The sequence below is a fragment of the Triplophysa rosa genome, linkage group LG10, assembly GCF_024868665.1.
Source record: "Triplophysa rosa linkage group LG10, Trosa_1v2, whole genome shotgun sequence".
Classification (NCBI taxonomy): Eukaryota; Metazoa; Chordata; class Actinopteri; order Cypriniformes; family Nemacheilidae; genus Triplophysa; species Triplophysa rosa.
The window spans coordinates 5769034-5795020 of record NC_079899.1 but is presented as its reverse complement, the minus strand read 5'-3'; the positions used below and the strand labels follow the sequence as shown (position 1 = coordinate 5795020).

Below are 25987 nucleotides of genomic sequence, written 5' to 3'. Positions count from 1 at the left end.
AAGTGTTTTTTTTCTGTCTCGTTTATTTTTGTTCGTTTTTTTTTTAAAGTTTGCATTCATTTTTATTGACACAAAAGTAATCCCATATTGGGTGAGCATGTCTGCCAACATTTCAGGTTCTTTATACACCTGAAAGGAGCATTCTTGTTCCAGCGTGGGCTGATTCCACAGGCCTGTCTGAGCCAGATTCAAAGCAGAGCGATAAGCTGTATGTTTGTGAACAGGGAACTGGAGGGTGACGTCAGCACCGGGTGTGGTGAGGGGCCAAAGGCATTCAGCCAGGAATGGAGAAATCGAGATATCTGGAAGAAAGTCAGTTAGACGCCTTTCAAATCGGTTTCTTGTAGGATAAGCAGTGTGCAGCATATACCTTACATGAGTCACAAAAATTATATTTACACAAATGTCTACAAACATCTACAATCATGCAGTTAAATTCTTCAGAAAACTTTGCCCATATAATAAGGGCATTACTGTAAAACAGTTTGTTTGATTTGGAAAACTGAAATTAAATAAAAACCAAAACTTCTGTCAAAGATGGAGCCAATAGATCTTACCGGGGCCATAGAACTCCCAGGGCATGCATGGACAAGTAACAGTTATACCATATTAGCTGCTAAATGCTTAAATGTAAACATGCACTGAAAAAATAGCACAGTAGTTCATACGTATTTTATATATATATCTTTTAATTACACAAGTGAGCACATATCAAAAAAACAACAACAATTAAAACCATTTTAGCAGTAGATGCCATACATTTTTATTTTGCAAAAGACAAGTAACATTTCTCCTAACAATGGAGAATTGAAGAGCATAAGCAGATCGGCTAGTGTGTAGTAGCATATGTGGAGGGGCCTAATCCATATCTGAACACACAAACACACACACATTACATCCCCAATACTGAGTCACTCTTCATTAAGTCCAAGAAAAAGAACACACACACACAGCGCTAAACTCACTCCCTTTCTCATTAACACAGATTCATTAACATCTTGCTAATCCCAGAATGCCGAGCAAGAGTCCAGATGGCTGGTAAAGCCACCACTCTGAGGAGGTATCGTTACCATTCAATAGAGGTCCACTTCAGTTGGAGCTTGCCATGCGGAGGGTGGTACCACAGCCAAGCTGAGGAGGGAGTCTACCATTGCTCTGAGAGTGACCCAGAACAGAGAACTGAATATTCACAGAGCCCTCTTTAGTTTATTAAACTAATCACAGAACAGCAAGCTGTATATAGAGATTTGTCAACAACAGGTTGTTTGATAGTACAGTGCTTTAACATTTGAACAACAATTGAACAGCTGCTGGCAGCCTATAGTTTCCTGCTTCATGAGCAGGATGTAGAACAAGTCATACATGCAATGCTGGACACGTTTGTTATGCCAGTTCCCAAATCCAGAAAAAAACTGTGTGTCAATCAATACTTTTCCACAAAAGCAACCCAGAATATCAAAATCACCTGACCTCAACCTGAAGGAACCTCACCTTAAAAACTACATCCATCCTATCTTAGTTCATGACCCCAGGCTAAAAATGTTGTGAGAAAGGAAATTAAAGTCAGAAAACAAAAATGCTTGAAAACAACATCTAAAAACATTTTGAGCTCATTTGAGCTACTTGTGACAGTTCCATGAGATGATGTATAAAGAGGAAAGAGATCGACATAGTGCATCCTTTCTCTCGATACTAAGATAAGGAGTTAAGCTGATTTGAGGATGGTCTTCCTTTTCTGTGCTCAGTAGCCGTACTTATCATTCAGATGTGTCCGACCATCACCAGTCTGACCTGTACAAATGGAAAAACATTAAGCAGCATGAAGAATGGACACCTTCCTCATTTCGGCTGCTAACAAGGTCTGGTTAAGGACATCATAGAATACAACATTCAAAATTTGTCATGTCAAACAGAATATTCAATAGCAAAATTATATCAATTTGCTTTTGTGAGAGTGAAATCGTCTTGGTTACGGATGTAACCTCAGTTCCCTGATGGAGGGAACGAGACATTGTGTCGAGCCGACAGATGGGGTTTGTCCTTGAGAACCTATTGCTTCCGACTTCTTTAGAAAAGGCCAAAGAAATTGGCGAATTAAATTTGCATGCCGGACTCCGCCCCCGGATATCCGGGTATAAAAGGGAGACGGCGTGCTGCATTCATTCACCTTTGTTCTGAGGAGCCTGCGAACCTCTCACGACTGATGCAGCGGGCAGCACGTGTCGTCAGGGAACTGAGGTTACATCCGTAACAAAGACGTTCCCTTTCTGTCGGTCTCTCGACGTTGTGTCGAGCCAACAGATGGGGTTCCTATGGAAAACGCCACAATGCTGTGCCCTGTCACCATCTCTAGCGAAGCGACGGTGACTGGCCTGCGCGTGTCAGCCGTGAGCGCTACCGCGAAATTGTAACCTACCAGTGGGTAGGTAGGGGGTCCCAGAGCTTTTCTTGAAAGGTGGGAAGGCCCCTGCCTTCGGCCCTCACAGGAGGAAGCCTTGTTTCTCTAACAGCGAGAAGCCGCCCGGTACCGTAAGGCCACTGGGTAAGCGCTACTTCCTCAAATGGGGAATGCGCTACAGAGACCACTTCCTACCGTAGGGAGGAGTTTAGTGGAGATACCAACATGGTCTCGCCATTAGGGGAGAACTCATGGGAGGAATGTGCGGACTGAAGGAGTTAACCGCAAGGTGGAGGTCCACCTAGGGAAGGTCATAGGTTACCAAGGTGGGAACCAATCATGAGGATACATCAGACGGAACCACCCTGCTGGGGGGTAACAACGTCCGGTAGCACTAGGTCCGGTTAGAGCTATGTTGTGGATAACTCAGTTGGTACCCGGCTTAAGGGGCAGGGCTGCTCTGCCCAGCCCGCCCGCAGGAGGGGCTTGCTTAATGATGGATTGAGTGCCTGTTCTTCACCCAGTGGGGAAAGAAGGGAGGCAGAGCCTAGAAAAAAGGGGGGAAGGTACTGTCATAGGCGTACAACCTACCGGCCGTCGGTCTTACCTGATACCCTGCAAGACTCGAGCTGATACCAGTTTTACGCGGAGGCTGTAGGACCTCGCGAAGGTGTTGGGTGTAGCCCAACCCGCAGCTCTGCAGATGTCTGCCAGAGAGGCGCCTTGAGCCAGTGCCCACGAGGAGGCTATACTCCGTGTGGAGTGAGCTCTCACTGCCAGTGGGCACGGGCGAACTTAGGACAGGTACGCCGTGGTGACGGTGTCCATGATCCAGTGCGCCAATCTCTGTTTGAGACAGCCCTCCCCTTCTGCTGATCTCTAAAACAGACAAAGAGCTGCTCAGAGCTCCTGCGGCTCTGCGTGCGGTCCAAGTAGAGGCGCAATGCGCGTACTGGACAAAACACGGATGGGGTTGGGTCTTGCTCCCCGGTGGGGAGCGCCTGTAAGTTCACCACCTGGTGTAGGGGGAGTGGTGGGAACTTTGGGCACGTAGCCAAGCCGGGGTCTCAGGATAGCGTGAGAATCACCGGGCCCGAGTTCTAGGCAATCTGTGGACACGGAGAATGCTTGTAGGTCCGCTACCCTCTTGAGCGCCATCCGGAGAGCCGTCTTCATCGTGAGGTGAGAAAGAGCAGCATCTCCGAGGGGCTCCAGGACCGCATCAAGGTCGCAAGAGAGTACGCCCCTTAGGAACCAAATGATCAGGTTGTGCTGTCCTAGAGACTTAAAAGCAACTGGGTCATGATGAGTGGCAATAGCGGCTACATACACATTCAGTGTGAAAGGGGAGAGATCACTCTCAAGTCTCTGGAAGGACAGCACGTTCCTGATCGAGCAACTCCGCAGGTCTTCTCTTCGAGAAGAGCACCAGGATGAGAAGAGGCATTACTTAGAGGCGTATAGCCGCCTAGTGGCCAGGGCCCTAGCCTGTGTGATGGTCTTAACCGCCGCAGGGTGTAGGCCACTCAGGATCTCCTCGTCCTGTCCAGGGGCCAGACATGTAGGTTCCAGAGGTCTGGCCAGGGATGCCATAACGTGCCCTTCCCCTGGGAAAGCAGGTCCTTCATCAGGGGAATCAGCCAGGGGGGAGCTGTCGTCAAGAGCATTAGCTCCGAGAACCAAGTCCGGTAACTAATACACTTCACTGATACTCCTCTTCCCTGACCTTGCACAGGGTCTGTGCAATGAGGCTCACTGGGGGGAAGGTGTACTTCAGCTTGTGGCCAGCTGTGCGCTAGAGCATCCGTGCCGAGGGGGGCCTCGGACGGGAAGTAACCTAGCGGGCAATGGGTGGTGTCCAGGGAGGCGAACAGGTCTACCTGAGTCCGCCCGAATTGTACCCAATGAGCTGGACTGCGCGGGGGTGGAGTCGCCACTCTCCTTGTTTCTCTAACAGATATCTGATAGATGCCAGGATGCGCTTCTGCGTGAGGATCCTGAACGGCAGCTTGAGTAGGTGCCTGTTCAGGGTGCGCAGATCTAGCAACCCTCTTTTTGGGGACGATGAAGTATGGGCTGTAAAACCCGTTGAACATCTCGGCTAGAGGGACGAGCACGATTGCTTCCTCTCCAGAGGGGTGGCGAACTCGGCCCGAAGCACGGGAGCATCCTTGCCTCTGACTGAGGTTTGAGAGGATGCCCCGAAACTTGGGCGGGCGTCTGGGGAGTTGGACTGCGTAGCCGAGACGGATCGTTTCCTGTAGTCACTGTGACGGTTTGGGAAGCTCTTGTCAGGTTCCCAGGGACCGAGACAGGGAGGCTAGGAGTACGTTCTGCTTCATCGACCTCCCGGGGGTGGTTCGATGGCTGGCAGTGCAGATCCCTCGCTTTACCTGCCTGGCAATGATGTAGCACAACGCACCATCGATTGAGAGTGCTTAGGCTGATGATTATCCTCGACATTGGGTCTCGCCTCAACATTGAGTTGCCGAACACCGTCGTGTAGAGAGTGAGAACGGCTGTGATAATACCCAGACAATGATGTAGCACAACGCACCGTCGATTGAGAGTGCTTAGGCTGCTGATTATCCTCAACATTGGGTCTCGCCGTGACGCAACGTAGAGTTGCTGAACACCGTTGTGTAGAGGATGAGAGCGGCTGTGATAAACACCCAGAGAGAGAGAAAATTCTTAGAAGTGGGCTGTTGGGACGGGGCAGGAACCGTCGCAGATCGACCAACCAGCGATGGAATGGCTGGGGTCGTGCCCGAAGGTATTCTTGATCGCCCTGGGGTCTTCCCATGAGGGCCGCCGCGGCTGCTGATGGGGTGGTGGTCTCCTCTTCTATGTCTTCTTCCGGGGGGGGGGGGCGTCTGAGTAGGGGGCGCCGAAACTGGGGAGCGCTGAAACCGGAAGGCGTCGAAGAGGACCTGGGAAGCAGACGGTGCACGGGATCTCGACGGCCAGAGGGCGGCCAAATCGCGGCGGGGGAGGATATGCTTGATATCCTCGGTCTGCTTCTTTACTGTTGAGAACTGCGGCTCGACAGTATCACCAAACAGCCCCCCCTTGTGAGATGGGTGCGTCGAGAAAGCGAACTTTCTCTGCATTGCTCATCTGTGCAAGGTTCAGCCAGAGGTGTCTCTCCTGGACCACAAGCGTGGACATCGCCTAACCCAGGGCCCGCGCGGTCACCCGTAGAGCGAGGTCGGTGACGGCGCGGAGTTCCTGCATAAGCGCTGGGACGGTCTTACCCTCGTGGTGCTCTCTCAACGCCTTGGCCTGATGGACCTGCAGGATGGCCATAGCATGGAAAGAGGGGACAGCATGGCCCGCAGCAGAGTAAGCTCTCAACACCGAAGATGCCGAAAAAACCTACATGCTTTGGACGGGAGTCTAGGTCGAGCCCCTGGGGGACATCAACTTATCCTCTAGCTGCCCCACCTTCGAGGGAAGAAAGGGCGATGGGATTAGTTGACGTGCATGCGCCGAAAGGGGGCATTCCAGGTCGTACTAAGTTCCTCATGCACTTCCGGGAAAACACGGCACTGGGGGCAAGTGCGGCTTGGAGCCGCTCTCAAACCCGAGGTACCATGTATCCAGCCGCGAGCGTTGGGAGAGGAAGTGCGGTGCACTGCAACCCAATGCCGGCGGCCCGGGAAAGCATGGCTGACATTTCGACATCCGCTTCTTCCTGGGCTCGAGGGAGGGAACTCCGAGGAATCGTCAGAGTCAGATGCCAGTAAGTCACCCTCCGATGCTGCAACGGACATATCATCACGCACCGTTTCCAAATACGTGGTTGAGGAACAAGACGGTAGGAGAGTCCCGTGGGAACACAGCCACCCGTGACGCAACGTCTCGTCAACCGCCCGCAGTGCAGGCAGGACATATCCACAAGGGCTGCCCCAGCATACTGGAAGCAGACCTCTTGTCCGTCCCCCTCCTCGATGAGTGTGTTGCACCCACGAGAACAGCGAGACATGCCACGCTGGAGAAAAAATTTGCTCTTTTAGAGAAAAAAACTCAAACACTTCTGGAACTGCCGAGACGCCCAGGGGAAGTCGCTGCAGGAAGGGACAGTCCGCTGCACCACATCGTAAGATTCCAGCAGTAATTTGGCGTAGAGTTGAAGTCTCGAAGTCGATCAGTGTGAAGGCTCCGAAGAAAAAAAGGTGAATGAATGCAGCATGCTGTCTCCCTTTTATACCCGGATATCCAGGGGCGGAGTCCGGCATGCAAATTTCATTCACCAATTTTCATTGGCCTTTTCTAAGAAGTCGGAAGCGATTGGTTCTCAGGGACGAACCCCATCTGTCAGTTCGACACAACGTCGAGAGACCGACAGAAAGGGAAATTATGTTTTTAGTCGCATTTGCTAAGGCTTCCATCAATATTACAACAACTTATTCTTTAATAAGGTACTGGAATATACGGCCTGATTTACAACAGCAAAAAAGATGTTTTAAAGGCAGAGAAAATTCTTAAATATGATTAAAGATTATGAAAACATATTATTATTTACAACTAAATTGCTTCTCCTCTTTCTAAAAATCATCACATCACATGTTGGGGTTTTAATAATGGACTAAATGTTTTACTTTTATCCATAGGACACTGGAGGTAGACAGGCACATGAGGGTAAGAGACAGGGTGTGGAATGGACATGACTCGGGTCCCGGTGAGCCAACAGCTCATGTGTATGTGTCTGGAGCGCTAACCACTGGACTACCGCTCTGAATTAAAGGGGTCCTATGACACAGCTAAAACAAATATTATCGTTTGTTTTAGATGTAATGCAATGTGTATACACAATTTAAGGTTCAAAAACGCTGTATTTTCCACATACCGCCTCTCTGAAACGCGCAGATTTTTTACAAAGCTCATCGCTCTGAAAAGCGAGGTGTGCTATGATTGGCCAGTTAACCAATGTGTAGTGATTGGTCGAATACTGCAAGCATGTGACGGAAATGTAACGCCTCATACCATATTTGGAACATCAGGTTCCAAAGCAATTGTACTGACAGGTACGCCCACCTTACTTGCGTATACATTTGGGCGGTCTTAGTCAAATCATATCACGAACTGACGTAGATTTGTGGGGGTGTGGTTACACAAGGTGTTTCAGGCAGGTCTGGGTGAGCATTCACTTTTAGATAGAATGCATCTTTTGTTCCGACACTTTCATTTTTGCAATTTTATGTGTCTAATACATGCATGGGAAACTTATAACACACCAAAGACACAGAAAAACACGTATTCGCGCCATATGACCCCTTTAAATATTTTATTTCTAATTGAAAGTATCTAAAAATACATTTAAGTAAATACATATTGAAGTAGAATAATGAACACATTAAACAGTAACATGTGTAATACAGTGTAATGAAAGCCAATTGTTTTCGGTTTAGGTCAGCACAATGCTTTTACGACAACCATCATAACAACAAAATGATCTCTGGCAGAGACTGGTTCTCATTCCTTTGGACATAACAAAGAAAGCTGAAATCTTATCTTATAACTGACTAAGTGAATTCACACTTTAACACAAGGCCAAAGACTTCAACGTAACTTTTTCTAATCCTCAACTTTTTTCCATTTTCTTTTGTCAAGGCTTTCTTAATGAAGCAGAACAAATGTCAGAACCGCCTTTAATGTGTCCTATGATCAAAAGATAACAACCACCAAACATAACGTTAAGTATTCAGCATGGGACTGTAGATTGAGATTAAAGGGTACACCTGCACAGAATGCTTGATTTCTGCTGTATGCTTTTAAAGTGCAAGAAATAAGAGGTCGCTCAGAATGTCAATGATAAAAGTTTATATCAGTTTTATATCTTTATATCATTCAAAGCCTAAGGGGTAGAAATGGGCAACTTTGTGCTAGGTTTACCTGCTGGAGGAACCCAGACGCAGTAGTCAGGATCATCTTCTGGGTACTGCTTGGACATGGTCACAGGTGGCTAGAAATTGGTATAAATATTTAAAAACCCAGGTACAAGAAAACCAACTAAATATGAAATAATTTCTCTTGTCCAAACACATTTTAGGTCCACCACTGCAAATGTAAATGCAAATTGCTTGTTTTGTTGAATAATCTTTTGGTCTAAACATACTATTTGCTGAAAATATATGTAGCATCATGTGCAGACTTGTCATCCCGATTGTAGCTTTGAAAAAAACACTAACCCTGCTTGGTCCTATTACTTTCTTCTTCAGATTCTTTGAACTCTGGACATTAGAGACACTATTGTCACATCCCTCTGTAAATGTATGAATCATATTGTAAATGAAGAATCACTTACATAATTTAGACATAATAATAAACATTTAGACATAATAATAATGATAATTAATGATAATATCACAGTTACTTGACTTACAAACTACAAGTCAACTAAAGATGGAACCACACAGATTTTTCTACCTTTTGGAGGAGGGGCATTCTCACTATGTAGATGAACAGATTTGGCTTTCTTTTTTTCATGAGATGTTACTGTCTTATCAGGCTGGTCATCCGTGTCTAAAGAGAGAATCAGAAAATACCCATAAGACGAGTTAGATTCTGTGAACACATCAGGAAGTAAAAAAATATATATTTAAATATATATATAGTATATTAGCAAAACACTGCCTTTTTGTGGACAGATATAGAATCAATGTAATACAACTGCACAGAAATAAAATATCCCTCTGCATTAGAATAGTTGTGTTCAGTGATTTTGGTCAAGGTCTAACCATTATGGCGGTATGTGTGAGTTTCAGAGCTATCATTGCCATGACAGTGTTCTGGACTGCCCATCTCTGTAGACTGAATAACCTCCAGATCACAATCTGTGTCTGTGTCTTCTGTGTTCTCATATTCCTGTTCTTCATCATCCTCTTCCTCTCCACCAGGGGGAAGCTCCTTCATGTTGAAAAGCTCAGGGGGCAGAGTGGTTCGCTTTGGGGGTAAATTCTGTTGGTGTGGGTGGGAAAAGGAATTTGTTAAATGTCCCATATGGATTTTTTATTTCAGCCATTCTTGTACTTTGATTAGTTTAGTTTATTGTCGGTTACTTGAACAGAAATTCATCTTTGACACTGGCACAACATAAAATACATCCACATATCACATAATAAAAACACATTACACACATGTTTTGAACCCTTTAAAACAATTGGTTTAAAATGGTTAAAGCTAGTGGGATAAATGATCTTTTATATGCATTCCTTTTTGCTATCGGCATGCGCAGTCTACGCCCTGAAGGAAGAACTTCAAAGCTATGGTGGGTGGGTTTGTTCTGAGTAGACTGCAATTGCCTTTGTCTCCATAAAGTCCACTCTTGCATTCTACTCTGTTTCTGGCCGATTATTTTATTTGCTTCATTAATAATTCGCGTTGGTTTATTTTTCTGCCTCATTGCTAAATTTCCATACCAAGCAATAATATTATATGTTAAAATGCTTTCTATCATCGACCTATAAACAATAGTTAGAATCCTATTATCAATACTAAAACTTCTAAAGATTAAATACTAAATACTTTTAAAATCACACAGAACACAATAAAAGAGCTTTTCAGATTAAATAACATGTTAAATCTATATTTGCACAGGATTAGTATTATCTGGCGAACTCGTGTGATTTAGAAATGACCTCCCCACATCTGTATTTCATGTGGTGCATTCGCACAAATCAAATCACAGAGATGCTGATTCACACGGGACTAATATTATCACAGGACCTTGGTGTTCGTCTAAAAATGGTAGGTAATTTGCAGGGGAAATTTTACTTTACAAATTACAGACATGGCTGATTCGCACGGGATTAAGATAACAGACAACCTCTGCAATTATTACAAATGACTAGAGGTCCCCAGGTAATATTAATCCCGTGCGAATAGGGTTTATGACGTATTTAACTATGTTAAAAGTATTTAATTAATTTTAAAAGCTAGAACTTAACTTTGGCAGCTCTTATACTTTTTACATACAGTGCATTTTTATATACAGCTATGCATTTACAGTTACGGCACATATAGCGATATACTGACAATGAAACAATAACACAACAATTAAATTTAATATTCATGTTATACAAACACGAGGTGTTCTCTGTCACATATGGAGCAGTGGAGTGTGTAGCTGTTTAATTCCAACACCAGTGAAAGACCAAACCTTCTATGATTTGTGTTGGGCGGTTTAATTTCTGCTACCATTATGTTCTGTGGTTTCTGACAGTTTAAAGCAACACTTTGTAGTTTTGACCTTAAAATAACATCTCTAAAATTATTTCAGTGGTATTTCAACAACTCCTAACTGGATGAATTCAACTCCCGCTGCTACCTGAGCAGCCTCGTAGCGACTACAACCACACTCTGTAAATTCTGTGTTCGGGTCGGTACAAACAGCCCCGCACAACCCCTGCCTGCGGAAGAGTGCGACATGGTTCCCTTTCTGTCGGTCTCTCGACGTTGTGTCGACCCGACAGAATGGGGTTTGTCTTGAGAACCTATCATCTTCTGAGTATTTAGAAACGGCCAATGAAAATTGGCGAATGAAATTTGCATGCCGGGCTCCTCCCCGGATGTCCGGGTATAAGAGGGAAGCCGGCGTGCTCATTCATTCACCTTTTGTTCTTCAGAGCCTAAGCATCTGATGAGCACTCCCAGATCTTCGCTGATCTTCCAGATCTTCGCTGGTCTTCCAGATATTCGCTGGTCTTCCAGATATTCGCTGGTCTTCCAGATCTTCGCTGGTATCCTGCTGGAATCTACGACGTGGTGCAGCGGACAGTCCCTTCCTGCAGCGACTTTCCCCTGGGCATCTCGGCAGTTCCAGAAGTGTCTGAGCAATATTTGATTTTTTCTAAAAGAGCAAATTTCTCCAGCGTGGCATGTCACGCTGTTCTCTTGGGTGCGACGCGCTCATTGAGGAAGGGGATGGACACGATGTCTGTCTCAGGTGTTTGGGTCTCCGGCACGCTGAGGCAGCCTTCGTGGATACATCTTGCCCGAACTGCGGGAAGATGCCTATCCAGACGTTGCGGTCACGGGTGGCGGTATTCTTTATGGGTAAAGCCACCACCTCATCTGTTACCCGATCCGTGACGGCAGTGACTACGGCCCTGCCGCCCGTTTCGGTTAACACCGGGGGTGATATGGGGATCACCGTGAACGTTAGACCGCCAGCCACAGGCTCACGGACCGTTCACGCCCCGTCTCGCTCGTCTGACCATTCCTTAAAAGACGGTCCTACCCCATCTTGTTCCTCCGCCACGTACTCGGAAGTGCGTGACGAAGATGAGATGTCGATCGTAGCATCGGAGGGCGACCTCTTGGCATCCGACCCCGACGATTCCTCGGAGCTCCCTCCCCCGGGGGGTCGAGCCCAGAAAGAAGCGGACGTTGAGATGTCACCCATGCTCTTCCAGGCCGCCGCGAGCATTGGGCTGCAGTGCACAGCACCGCCTTTACCCCAGCGTTCGCGGTTGGATACGTGGTACCTGGGGTCTGAGCGCGGCTCCAAGCCGCGCCCAGCGCCGGTCCCGTTCTTCCCGGAGGTGCATGAGGAGCTGAGTAAGACTTGGAACGCGCCCCTCACGGCTCGTTCCAATCAGAAAGGCTCAGTCGCCCTTACTTCCCTCGATGGTGGGGCGGCCAAGGGCTATGTCGAGATCCCCCAGGTGGAGCGTGCTGTCGCGGTGCACCTGTGCCCGCAGACAGCGGCCACCTGGAGGGCTCGGCCTAGACTCCCATCCAAGGCGTGTAAGTTTTCGGCATCGCTGGTGTCGAAGGCTTACACGGCTGCGGGTCAGGCCGCCTCCTCCCTCCACGCCATGGCCATCATGCAGGTCCATCAGGCCAAGGCGTTGAAGGAGCTTCACGAGGGCAAGACCGACCCAACGGTAATGCAGGAACTCCGTACCGCCACCGATCTCGCTCTACGGGCGACTAAGGTGACGGCACGGGCCTTGGGTCGGGCGATGTCCACCATGGTGGTCCAAGAGAGGCACCTCTGGCTCAACCTTGCGCAGATACGGGACGCCAAGAAGGTTCGATTTCTCGACGCCCCCATCTCGCAGGGAGGGCTGTTTGGTGACACCGTTGAGGATTTCTCTCAGCAGTTCTCGACGGTGAAGAAGCAGACGGAGGCAATCAGACACATACTGCCCCACCATGACTCGGCCGCCGTCAGGCCTTCGAGATCCCGAGCGGCGTCTGCTTCCCAGCACCCTCGGCCCTCTTCGACTCCGGTTCCGGCTCCAGTGCCCCCTTCTCAGGCTGACTCCCGGAAAAGGACGTCAAAGAGGAAACCGCCTCCCCGTCAGCAGCCGTCGCGGAAGCAGAAGCGGCCCTGACGGAGAGACCCCAGGGAGATTGAGACTACCACAAGGCCCGATTCCAGCCACCACATCGCTGGGTCGGATAGGGACGGTTCTGCCCGTCCCTATCTAACTCGACGTTGCATCACGGCGAAGCGCAATGTCGAGTATAAACACCAGCCTTCAGCACTCTCAGACAGACAGTGCGTCGAGCCGGACAATCGCCAGGCAGGAAAAACAGCAGAGCCGATCTCCTCCCCGGGGGTCCTCCCCCGGCAAGGAATCCGTACTGCTAGCCATCGAACCACCCTCCGCGGGGGCGATGAAGCAGATCAAACCTCTAGTCCCCCTGTCACAGTTTCTGGGAGCCTGGTCTCAGCTTCCCAGACTGTCAGGCTCGCTGAGGAAGACGATCCGTCTCGGCTGCGCGATTCAGTTCGCTACACGTCCGCCCAAGTTCCGCGGCGTCCTTTTTACCTCAGTCAGAGGCAGGGATGTCCCCGTACTTCGGGCGGAGGTCGCCTCCCTTCTGGTGAAGGGAGAGATCGAGCCCGTCCCACCGGCCAAGATGTTCAGCGGATTCTACAGCCCGTACTTCATTGTCCCCAAGAAAGGCGGGGGGTTGCGCCCTATCTTGGATCTGCGTGTTCTGAACAGGCACCTACACAAGCTGCCTTTCAGGATGGTCACGCAGAAGCGCATCCTGGCGTCCGTCAGGCGTCAGGACTGGTTCATGGCAATCGACCTGAAGGATGCGTACTTTCATGTCTCGATCCTCCCTCGACACCGGCCGTTCCTGCGGTTCGCGTTCGAGGGACGGGCATATCAGTACAGGGTCCTCCCCTTCGGTCTGTCCCTGTCTCCACGTGTCTTTACGAAGGTCGTGGAGGCCTTCCCCTCAGGGAAGAAGGTGTGCGGGTACTCAACTATCTCGACGACTGGCTCATCTCGGCTCACTCGCGAGATCTGTTGTGTACACACAGGGACCTGGTGCTCTGGCACCTAGATCGGTTGGGGCTGCAGGTCAACTGGGAAAAGAGCAGGCTCTCCCCCGCACAGAGCATCTCTTTTCTCGGTATGGAACTCGACTCTGTCTCCATGACAGCACGACTGACTACAGAGCGTGCCCGGTCAGTGTCTCCCTGAAACAATTTCAGAGGCTCCTGGGGCACATGGCATCCTCGGCGGGGGTGGTCCCCCTCGGGTTGATGCACATGCGACCGCTCCAACACTGGCTACAGAGTCGGGTTCCCTGGAGAGCGTGGCACACCGGCAGCAGGCGTATGGTCATCACGTCCTTCTGCCGGCGCACCCTGACCCCTTGGTCGTCTATGGCCTTCCTACGGGAGGGGGTCCCCCTAGGGCAGGTATCAAGGCACGTCGTGGTAACGACAGATGCCTCCCTTCAGGGCATCCTTCTTCCCATGAGTTCTCCCCTGATGGTGAGACCATGTGGTGTCTCCACTAATTCCTCCCTACGGTAGGTAGTGGCCTCTGCAGCGTTTTTCCCCCAGGGGGAATAATGCTTACCCAGTGGCCCGTACGGTGCCGGGCGGCTTCTCGCCATTTAGAGAATTAGGCCTCCGCCCGTGACGGCCGGCGTTAGGGGGCTTCCCAACTTTTTGCGGAAAGCTCTGGGTCTCCCTTCCTCTCCACTGGAAGTTCATAATTTCGCGTTAGCGTGTTCGTCTGACTCGCCCAGGCCAGTCAACATCGCTCCGCAGAGATTGTGACGCGGCTCAGTGCTGTGGCGTTTTCCATAGGAACCCCATTCTGTCGGTTCGACACAACGTCGAGAGACCGACAGAAAGGGAACGTCTTGGTTACGGATGTAACCTCGGTTCCCTGATGGAGGGAACGAGACGTTGTGTCCCTCATGCCACAACACTGGCCGCCCACCCCAGCGGTCGGGGGAGGATGCTTTAGGCTCCTCAGACCAACAGGTGAATGAATGAGCACGCCGGCTTCCCTCTTATACCCGGACATCCGGGAGGAGCCCGGCATGCAAATTTCATTCGCCAATTTTCATTGGCCTTTTCTAAATACTCAGAAGATGATAGGTTCTCAAGACAAACCCCATTCTGTCGGTTCGACACAACGTCTCATTCCCTCCATCAGGGAACCGAGGTTACATCCGGCTCTAGACTGCGACTAAATGGTCGCATTTTGCAGCCAGTTTTTGAGACAGCGCGAGCGTTTTTTTACAAGTACTCACGCATGTGCGACCTGCCAATTTGGATTTTTTTCTAGTTGTTATATCTCATGTGAAAAGACGAGTAGATCGCGAGCCCACCAGTGTAGGCCGATGTGTGTGAGAAGGGGAGAGTCCGGAGCTGGGTGACTGATGTTTCCCACTGTCGTTGCGTCGGTCACAGCTCAGCTCATCATTGACAAGTTTACAGACACAACCATTACTATGATTTGTTGTTTGCTGTGATGGATTTTTTGAGCCTGAGGACGAACGATTTGATATTTGAGACGTTTAAAACAAAACTAATCGCAGAGGAGTTCAGAATACGCCATGGATTACTAGAGACAGCACTGAATAATTTCCAGTCCATTCACAACAAGAATGTGGAAAATACAGTTATATTAATTTATGGTCATACCGCCCAGCACTAACATGGGGCACTTTTTCATCCCTGTGTGCACGAGACCCATATTGTGATATTTCTGCAAAAAATATATTTTTCATTTTATATAGCCATAGAACCCAGTCCTGGTTGAAGTTCCAGTATGGCAAATTAATATGGTGGACTTTGTTTTTGCATGAGAGCAGATTTGTGGTGATGGAGGTGCAGTTTTCCTTTATTTTTTTTTAATGCTTTCTGACCCCAAAATTTAACTCATTCTCCATCTGTGATCCTTGAAGAGTCTTTGGCCACTCAAATTATTCTCTTCGCTGTGCATTAAGACAATATAGACACACATTCCCTTTCAGGAAGATTTTCAACATCTTTAGTCGATTAAAACTTGATCATTGCCCTGATGTTGGAAATGGGACATTTTTATCTTCAGGGGCCAAGCGCCGAAGGGTGCTTATTCTGCTTCCCCAATGGGAGTCTATGGCAGCTCTATGAGCCGTATGCACACTTGTAGTGGTGGTCCACACAGTGGTAGTGGTGGTCCACACAGTCATGTCACCAATTATGGGGGTCCACAGCACTCACAGACGTGACTTGAAAGCATTGCAATTTTCGATGTTGTTCAAAAGTTATGGCCCCGGATTCACAGACAAGGCTTATTAAGGCTAGTCCTAGACTAAAAGGAATTTTGAGCGGTCTTAACTGAAAATAACTTGCCCTGACATATCTTAAAATATGTCAGTGCCATTGTTTTGTACATTAACATATTATATTACAGTATATTATGCTGTATATTATTCTAACATTCAAGATGCACATCGGTAATGTTTTTTCTAAGGCATTTTAATAAAAGCGACTTAAGTAGACATAGTCCTGACTTAGGCTAAACCTTGTCTATGAAACGCTTCATCGTGACCTTGGACTGGGGGTACGTGCCAAAATTGGGAACAGTGCCACCTATACGATATGTTTGTCAGAAAATCGTGATCTCGGTGTCTACGGACTCCTCGGGTCATGCCGGATCATATGATTAGGGCCCGAGCACGAAGGAGCAAGGCTTGCATCGCAGTGCAGAGCCCTATTGTTTCTGTGTTCTTCTCCCTCTTTGATCGCTAATTTGAAGGCCTAAACATGCTCAAAAACTCACAATAACTTGCACACGCATCAGACGTGGCGAAAATTTACGTCTGATAGGGGTTTCAAAATTAGGCGTGGCAAAATGGCCCGCTAGCGCCACCTAGAACTGCCCAGGCCGCTACGCAAAACGTACATGCACCAAATTTGGTGGGTTCATAGAACACCCCAAATCATTAAGAAAAGTCTCTTGGAGCATATCTCTAAACCCAACAGGAAGTCCGTTATTTTTAATTTCCTGTGCAATTTTGTAATTTGTTTCAATTTCCAGTCGTCGTACTTTAACGAACTCCTCCTAGAGTTTTAATCCGATCAACATCGTCTTCATGTCATTCTCATCTTAAGGCCTTTGCAAAGCTAAATTGCGGAGATCTTGACTTTTCGTGGGCAATCGTGACCCTGGCGGCCTGCCAAAGTTTGGCGTTTCGCCATGAACAGGAAGTTGTTGTAACTCAGGCATACAATGTCCAACAGGCCCCAGACTTCACCCAGACATCACACATTTGATAAAAGTCCTGGCCTGAGGACATCTACGTGGTAATTTTCAGATACAGTTATAGCGCCACCTGCAGGACACAGGAAGTGACATGTTTTAAACTGTGATTAACTCCTCATCGAGATTTGAACAGATCAGCATCATATTTGAAGAGTACAGCCAGTATGATCTTCAGACCTTTGTGAAGATACATTGAAAGATCCTAACTTTTCTCTGAGGGGTGTGTCGTGGCGGCCTGATAAAGTTTGATGTTTGGCCATGAAACAGGAACCTATAGTAACTCAGGTACACAATGTCTGACCAGCCCCAAACTTCACATGTTTGATAAGAGACCTGGCCTGAAGACATCTACATGGTAATATTCAGATACAGTTATAGCGCCACCTGCAGGAAACAGGAAGTAGCATGTTTTAAACTGTGATTTACTCCTCATACAGATTCAAACAAGTCAGCATCATATTTGGCCAGTATGATCTTCAGACCTTTGTGACGATACATTGCAAGAACCTAACTTTTCTTTGAGGGGCGTGTCCGTGGCGGCCTGACACAGTTTGATGTTTCGCCATGAAACAGGAAGCTATGCAAAAGGGAATGTGACACATTTAAATAAATAACAAATCCTAGTATAATTCGCCTGCATTAATTTTATCGCCTACGATTACACATCCATATCAGTGTTCACTTATAGCAATAGTGCCACCAGCTGGCAAAAGGGGATGTGGCACATTTAAATAAATAACAGGAAATCTGGTATATGTAAGTAAATTAAAGTCTTTCTATAATATAACTTCCTATATGCGCATTGTCTACCGTTCGCTCTTCCTGAGGCCGACGGCTGGTGGTTGCACGGGTTGCGGTGGCACTTTCCGCGAGGGCCCGATCATCGCTGCTTGCAGCTTTAATTATGATTCTGTCCCGACTGGCCATTTTGAAATTTGTCATAAATTGCAATATCTTGTATGACATGTATCTGTATGACATATCATCACCAAATTTGGTACATGCCATTGAATAACTGTCCCTTACGTACCCTTGAAGTTTCACCTAGCGTTCATAAGATATAAAGCTTTTTATTAAATTGCTCATAACTCTGGAATGCCTTGTCTGAAATTCATTTTCATTATTTCTCCTGGTTCGTGCTGATTCCATTGATGCCTCATTCGTCAATTTCTAACATTTGGTTCATAAATTATTGTAAAGCATATGAAAAATTTTCACTGTTAATTTGTTAAATGTGGTCTATTTTTTTCAAAGCTCCGCTCGTATGATCTTTGGAGCGAGCCGGACAAAAATGGCCAAACTTATTTTTTATTTCTGGGGCAATTTTTTGAGAAATACCTCTTCAAAGTTGACTGTGCCTGTGACATTGTCTCTTTCTCATATTAACTTATTCTGACTGAATGTAACATGTTGTGCATTGCTATACAAAATTATCTTCTTGCGTTCATTGTCACTTCTAATAACGATTTCTCTTGCACATTGTATTTTTGCTCTACGTTCTCATTTCAGCACCTTCGGGGATTGGCACATATAAGTTTGTTACCCAGACGGACTTTAGCAGTTCAGTGGAAGTGACTGCTGGTTGTGTAGTTTTAAGTGGTCATGTTCACTCACTATTTCATACTTTTTTTCTACAAAATAAGTTAATAAAAACATATTATGCTTTAACCCTTTTACTGTCACTGTTCCAATATTGGAACACCTAGGTTTACTTCAATTTTCACAACTAAATCGTATCTAATCATGACAAACTATATATCATTGGAAAGGTCTAAGACTCTGGAATACATATTTGACCAGTGTTTTACAAAAATAAATTATGTAGGAGTAGTAATTTATTCATTTATAACAAGAGTGAGCATAAAAACTATTAAATGCTGCTAAATGTCACCGTTTCAGTGGAACACTGAAGTTATGCAATATAATTCCATTTTAATCCTGACAAACTATATATCATTGGAAAGCTCTAAGAATGTAGATGTAATAAAGTTCAATGTAGAGAAGGAAGGAGGCGGGAACCGGCGAACATTTAAACAATAAACTTTAATAAAAAATAAACAAACAATAACACGGAAGTAAAAGGCCGGCAGCCACCTCACGGTCGACTGCCGGCCACACAAACATAAATAAAACTTAACATTTCCGGGCCCAGTCCTCTCTCCTCGGCAGTCCCGTCGCTCGTCCTCTTATGTTCCCTAGCTCCCCGTGAGGCATGCGGGACCGGTGCGCGTACAGCTGATACTCATTATCACTCACGCCACCGGCCCCGCCTTCCTGCCCCACGGCTCTCGTCCCGCCTTCCTCGCTACATACCCCCATCGCCCCTCACAGGCCGGGGGGTACCACCGCGCCTGTGCTTACTCCCCCCCGGGGGGGCCCCCCCTTGAGAGCCCCAGCGCCTGGGGGTACGCACCGACGAGACGAGAGAACGGAGCCGGGAGCACCCCGAGCGACAGGGACGAGAGAGGGGAGAGAGGAAAAAAAAATAGTCCGGTTCCCCGACACGCCGTCGCTCGGTCCTCAGCCAGCCGAGAGGCTCTTCCTCGCAGTGGTATGCTGTGGTGCTGGACGTTCGGTGGACGGCCCGATCCTCCTCCGCCTCCTGGCGGCCGGCGATGGCTCCTGGCTGAGGGCAGCCGGCATTCCCGCGCTCCCTCCATGGCCGCCATCCCACCTCGTCCCAGGAGCACGGCCGCGGGCTCTCCATCCCCACTGAATCCCATCGTTCCAGCACCACGATCTCGGGCAGCCGCTGGCGGACGCCCTCGTCCGCGCTGCCCGAACTCCTCAGCACCGCGAGGCCGCTCGGCGACGAGGGCTCTTCGACAGCATGTCCCTCCTTCCTCCCGGGTTTCGGCACCAATGTAGCAAAGTTCAAAGTAGGGAAGGAAGGAGGCGGGAACCGGCGAACATTTAAACAATAAACTTTAATCAAAAATAAACAAACAATAACACGGAAGTAAAAGGCCGGCAGCCACCTCATGGTTGACTGCCGGCCACACAAACATAAATAAAACTTAACATTTCCGGGCCCGGTCCTATCTCCTCGGCAGTCCCGTCGCTCATCCTCTTATGCTCCCTAGCTCCCCGTGAGGCATGCGGGACCGGTGCGCGTACAGCTGATACTCAGTATCACTCACGCCACCGGCCCCGCCTTCCTGCCCCACGGCTCTCGTCCCGCCTTCCTCGCTACAGTAGATTTTATATTTCAGAATTGTTTTGCAATAGAAATCACTTAGTAAAAGCTTGAGTAAAAAATTTCTCAAATGTCACTGGGCCCATTGGGTACCATTATAAAAATTACATATTTATAATCATATTTTATTGTAAATTAAAAAATAAATCTAAAAAACTTCTATTTCATTGGAAAGCTCTAAGAATGTCCTTCTTATAAATAATGATGAAATTTATTAATACAGCATCACAGCTCAGAGAGTAGATTTGCGAAGCTGTACAAACGAGCCTTTAGTGCTAACACTAGTGCTCATTGAGTTCTGTGCTCTCCACGATTTTGATTGGTTGAATGGTAAGGTTGAATCTGGTTGGCTAAACAGTACAAGTGGGAGGGACAGCGCTGCCAAGAGAGTCTCAAAATACACATACACAAATCCAGGGCGATTCACACGTGAGTGACGATTTGCACATTCACATTCAATGATAAACTTGTACATTTTAGACTTTCGAAATATTTGTGCACAGTTGTACGTCTGTGAATTGTATTAAGCGTTTGTGAAACATATTTTGAGAATATCATTTTATTTTACGCACGTGAATAGTTTTTTGTGAATGTAAAATTTGTGCACGTGAATTAGGTATTATGCATGTGAAACTGGCAACACAAGTGTACATCGTGTTTTATGTATAATTAATGAGACAAAAATCGCTCCATAAACATCATGTTTCTAGTCATCTTGATGTGCTAAGTGTCACGGTTCATGATATAAAAAATCTCATCTCACTGTTAAACTGAAATGCATCACTTCTGGCAATCACTCAGAGGACATACATTTTTTTCTAACTGATACTCCCTCTGCTGCCATAGTTCTAGGACACCCATGGCTAGCACTTCATAACCCTCATATAAACTGGCAAAAGAATTTTGTTTTAGCATGGAGCGAATATTGTCATGCTTCTTGTTTGTTTTCTGCATGTTCTTCTGTTCCTTGTTCTGTGTTCCAGATTGAATCTACGGACCTGTCTAATGTGCCACGTGAGTACCTCAACCTGAAGACAGTGTTCAGTAAGTCTCGAGCTGCTTCTCTACCTCCGCATCATCCCTATGACTGTGCAATAGACTTATTACCAGGTTCATCTACACCTAAAGGCAAATTGTATTCGCTTTCCACTCCGGAAAGGGAGGCAATGGAGAAATATATTTCTGATTCTCTAGCAGCCAAGATCATCCGCCCCTCTTCCTCACCGACTGGTGCAGGGTTTTTTGTTCTTGTTAAAAAGAAGGACGGCTCGCTCCGTCCCTGTATTGACTATCGTGGGCTGAACAACATCACGGTGAAGAATACTTATCCTTTACCATTGATGTCTTCAGCCTTCGAACGTCTGCGGGGGTGTCATTCTTTATGAAGTTAGATCTTCGTAACGCTTATCATTTGGTTCGTATGAGAGAGGGGGATGAATGGAAGACCACTTTTAATACCCCCAGGAGACAAGATCAAATATCTTGTTCTTCCTTTTGGTTTTTCGAACGCTCCTGCGGTTTACCAAGCACCCGTCAATGATGTGCTGAGAGATATGTCAGTTCATTTTTGTTTATCTGGATGACATACTGATTTTTTTCTCATTCTCTCCAGGAACATGTTCAGCACGTCAGGCGAGTGCTTCATAGGTTATTAGAGAATGGGCTTTATGTCAGGGCGGAGAAATGCGATTTCATGCACAGTCTGACCCCTTTTTAGGATTTCTGGGCTTTGCCAATTTTTACAGGCGTTTTATTCGCAATTTCAGCCAGCTAGCCGCTACTTTGACCGTTTTAACATCCACCAAAACCGCCTTCAGGTAGTCTAGCGCAGCCGAGGCTGCGTTTACCAAACTCATGAGTTGCTTTTGTTTCAGCTGCCATCCTTGTCACCCCTGATCCATCCCGGCAGTTTGTGGTGGAGGTTGACGCGTTAGAGGTAGGGGTTAGTGTGGTTTTATCCCATCGCTCCTCTGCAGACGGCAAGATGCATTTTTGCGCATATTTTTCGTTATTTTTGCGCATATTTTTATCGTTTGTCATCCGCTGAGCGCAACTATGATACTGGTAACAGAGAGTTGCTGATGGTCAAACTGGCCTTGGAAGAGTGGCGTAATTGGTTGGAGGGTTCGGGGGTTCCCTTTGTCGTTTGGACTGACCACAAGAACCTTGAATACATCAAGTGCGCCAAATGGTTATGCTCTAGGTAGGCTCGATGGGCTTTTTTTTCGGTCGTTTTGATTCTTCTATTTCTTACCGTCCTGGTTCTAAGAACATCAACGGTGGTTTTGACCATGGTGGACCGATTCTCGAAGGCAACTCATTTCATCAACCATGACGTGGTTTCTGACAGAGGGCCTGAATTTGTTTTAAAATTTTGGAGAGTTTTGTAGATTGTTGAGGGCGACCGTTAGTCTTTCTTCTAGGTTCCACCCCCAGAGTAACAGACGAATTGAGAGGGCCCAGCAAGATTTGGAACGCATGTTGCGGAGCCAGCAACTCTCATGGTTTGAGTATGCACATAACTCGTTACCAGTCTCAGCTATGGGCCTATCTCCATTTAAGTGTAGTTTAGGGTAACAGCCACTTTGTGCTTCCCAGTATGGAATCAGCCCACACATTTGTCCAGAGGTGCCGGTGCACCTGGAGCAGGGCCAGATAGACCCTCCTCCAGGTGGGGGCGCGCACCAAGGCTCAGGCCGATCGCCACCAGTCGAAGCCTCCCGTCTACGACGCTGGTAAAAAGGTGTGGCTTTCATCTAAGGATATTCCTCTACGCTCCGTCAGAAATAAACTTGCTCCCAAATTTATTGGCCCATTTACTGTCACCAAAATTATTAATCCGGTGGCAGTCTGCCTCAAACTTCCTCCTACGTATGGGAGAATTCATCTGGTGTTCCATGTATTTAAATTAAAGCTTGTTTTTCATTCTGCCATTAATCCGCCTGTCCCGGTTCCCCCCCACGGCACCTCGTAGATGGGGAACCAGCTTATTCTGTCATTCGTATTCTGGACTCGAGGTGAAGGGGACAAGGATTTCAGTACTTTGTGGACTGGGAAGGTTATGGTCGGGAGGAGTTGGGTGCCTGCGAGAGACATACTGGATCGCTCTCTTATTGATGATTACAATCGCCAGCTAAGTTCTTCTGGCGTTCCTAGGGGAGAGGTACTGTCACGGTTCATGGGTCTGTGGGTTCATTTCTGTTGTCTCTGTCTAGTGTGTGTATGTTCGTTGCCTGGCAACCAGCTGACGGGCTAATCACGCAGTGACAGCTGCAGCCCTGCCTATATCTGGCAGGCGTATGCATGGTGTGTTGTCGGTTCGTTAATTCATGTTGTCAGTCCTTGACTGTTTCCAGATTCTCGTCACTCACCTTGGAATACGCTACACTCTAGTTGGACTAAAGGTGGATTACCCTCGTGTTTGTGTTACCTGGTGGATTATTAACTGCTGGAGTTTCCTTTGTTGATGTTTCCAGGTGTCTCACCTCTGTTGTTATTTGAATAAACTTATTCGCACTTGCACTTGGATCCAAAGACTATTCTTGTGACACTAAGAAAATGGAAATATCAATGGAAATCTACCCGAGAGAGATTCTTAAGAATATCTGGGGCTTATAATTGTGGCCAATGTGAATAGTTTATTAGAGGAAAACGTTTAATTCATAATGTGATTTCCCCCCACTTTCAATTGTGTTACTTCAATGAAACATCAGATTTTTGTGAAGTTTTTTTAACAAAATATTTACCAAGGGTACCAATATTTTTGTCCATAAGTGTGTTGCGTAGCTCAAACACAGTTTTGTAGGCCTTTAGACTGAAAACGTAATATGCTTGCGCATGACGTCGCCGTTTTCAGTACACAGAGACGAAAGCAGTGTTGTTTTCAAAAACCTGCACTTTGAGACCAGTTTTTAAAAGTTTACATTTTCAGAACCCCAAAATGCTGCTGAACACATTAAAGCCAAAACACATGAAAGGTTTTCTGTTTTTAGTTGGAAATGTAGTCATAAAAAAGGCTTCTTAGAAAGAGAATAAACAAACTCTGAGAGAGACTTACTCCTATAGTTCCAGTCTTCAGTTTGAATTTGCTGCCTCCCTTCATGGCTCCAAACATGGGAAGTGATAACTTCTTGACATTGACTGTAGCTTTACTACTAGATCTATAAAAGACATTATACATTACCAGAAAAAGCAAAATTTTCTATATAAATAGAATTAGCTAATTAATAATTTTAACACCAATTGGGCATGACTGATATCTCAGAACAAAGCAGAATCTCTCTAATAATGCCCAATTCTTTTTTTCATTAGCTTTCTAGAAGTTTTGAGGTCTATACAGTGAGGGAAATAATTATTTGATCCCCTGCTGATTTTGTAAGTTTGCCTGCTTACAAAGAAATTAAGGGTCTGTCATTTTTGTGGTAGGTTTATTTTAACTGATAGAGACAGAATATAAAAAAATCAGGGGAAAAAATGTTATATAAAGGTTATAAATTGATTTGCATTTCAGTCAGTGAAAGAAGTATTTGATTCCTGAGCAAAACATAACTTTGTACTTGGTGGAGAAACCCTTGTTGGCAAGCACAGAGGTAAGACATTTCTGATAGTTGGTCACCAGGTTTGCACATGTGTCAGTATATATTTTAGTCCACTCCTCTGTAAATCTTTAAGGTTTCTTGGCTGTCGCTCCACTTGGCTTCACAGATTTTCTATAGGACTAAGGTCTAGAGACTGGCTAGGACATTTAATGGGCTTCTCCTTAAGCCACTCTTTGGTTGTCTTGTCAATATGTTTTGGGTCTTTGTCATGTTAAAGGCACATCCACGACCCATATTCAGTGATCTAGTTAAGGGGAGGAGGTTCTCGTCCAAGATTTTACGGTACATGGGCCCGTCCCTCAGCCCCTCAATGCGGTGAAGTCATCCTGTACCCATAGCAGAGAAAAAGCCCTAAAGCATAATGTTTCCAACACTGTGCTTCTCTGTAGGGATGGTGTTAGTCAGCATTTCTCTCCCTCCAAAAACAGGAGTCAATTTTGGTCTCACAGCACTTTCTCCAAAGCCTTTTCTGAATAATCTTGATGTTCATTGTCAAACTTCAGATGAGCCAGACGGGCCTTCTTGGGCAGGAGGACCTTGCGGGAGTAGTATATATAGGGGTCATTGTGTCAAAATGATTGATGGTGACCCTTGACCTTTGCGGGGGGGTTGAATTACTTCCGGACCACCCACGTTGCGAGGGACCGCCCCCTTTGCGTTGACCTTTGACCGTATCCGCCCCATTGTGAGGGACTGCCCCCTTTGTGTTGAACTTTTGCCCTTTGACAGTGTCTGTCCACGTCGTGAGGGATTGCCCACGTCTGGAGTTGAACTCTTGAACTTTTGCCCGTACGGTTACCGAACATTTTTCTCTCTTCTCCGGAGATCATGTTTGGACATGTTTTAATGAGGTTGACACGTATCTTATGCGTGAATAAATAAAGCAACGAGTGATTAAATAAAGGCATGAATAAGTAAATAAAACAATAAATCGGCGAATAAGTGATTAAAGAAAGAATTGGTTATATAAGTGATTAAATAAATAATGAATACGCAAATAAACAAAGCAAGTAATGAATAAGTAAATAAACAAATAAACAAAGCAAGGAATGAATAAGTAATTAAATAAAGCACTCTATATATATATATATATATATATATATACTGTATATAGGCTGTGATAAAACTGTGGTAAAACTTACGTTGGTTGAAAGTTCACATTCCTGCCGTTATACTGAAAGGACTGTTTCAGACATTCCAGCGTTGCAAACACACCGACTCGTAAATCATCGTGACGTTTAAGCGGTACGTAATTCAGAGTTTTCATCCTGCA

At 46.5% G+C, this 25987-nt stretch overlaps 1 protein-coding gene across 1 annotated transcript; it reads right to left on the bottom strand.

Annotated features, from left to right (window-relative positions):
• LOC130560334 (kanadaptin-like) lies at positions 1–25981 on the bottom strand. Its single transcript, XM_057344051.1, has 7 exons — positions 25857–25981; positions 24174–24276; positions 9139–9358; positions 8828–8923; positions 8590–8663; positions 8294–8363; positions 1–1791 (listed from the first exon to the last, which is right to left on the bottom strand). The coding sequence occupies exons 1-7, from the start codon at positions 25979–25981 to the stop codon at positions 1742–1744; spliced, it is 738 nt and encodes a 245-aa protein (XP_057200034.1). The 3' UTR covers positions 1–1741.
• Between the last annotated feature and the right edge of the window lie 6 nt (positions 25982–25987).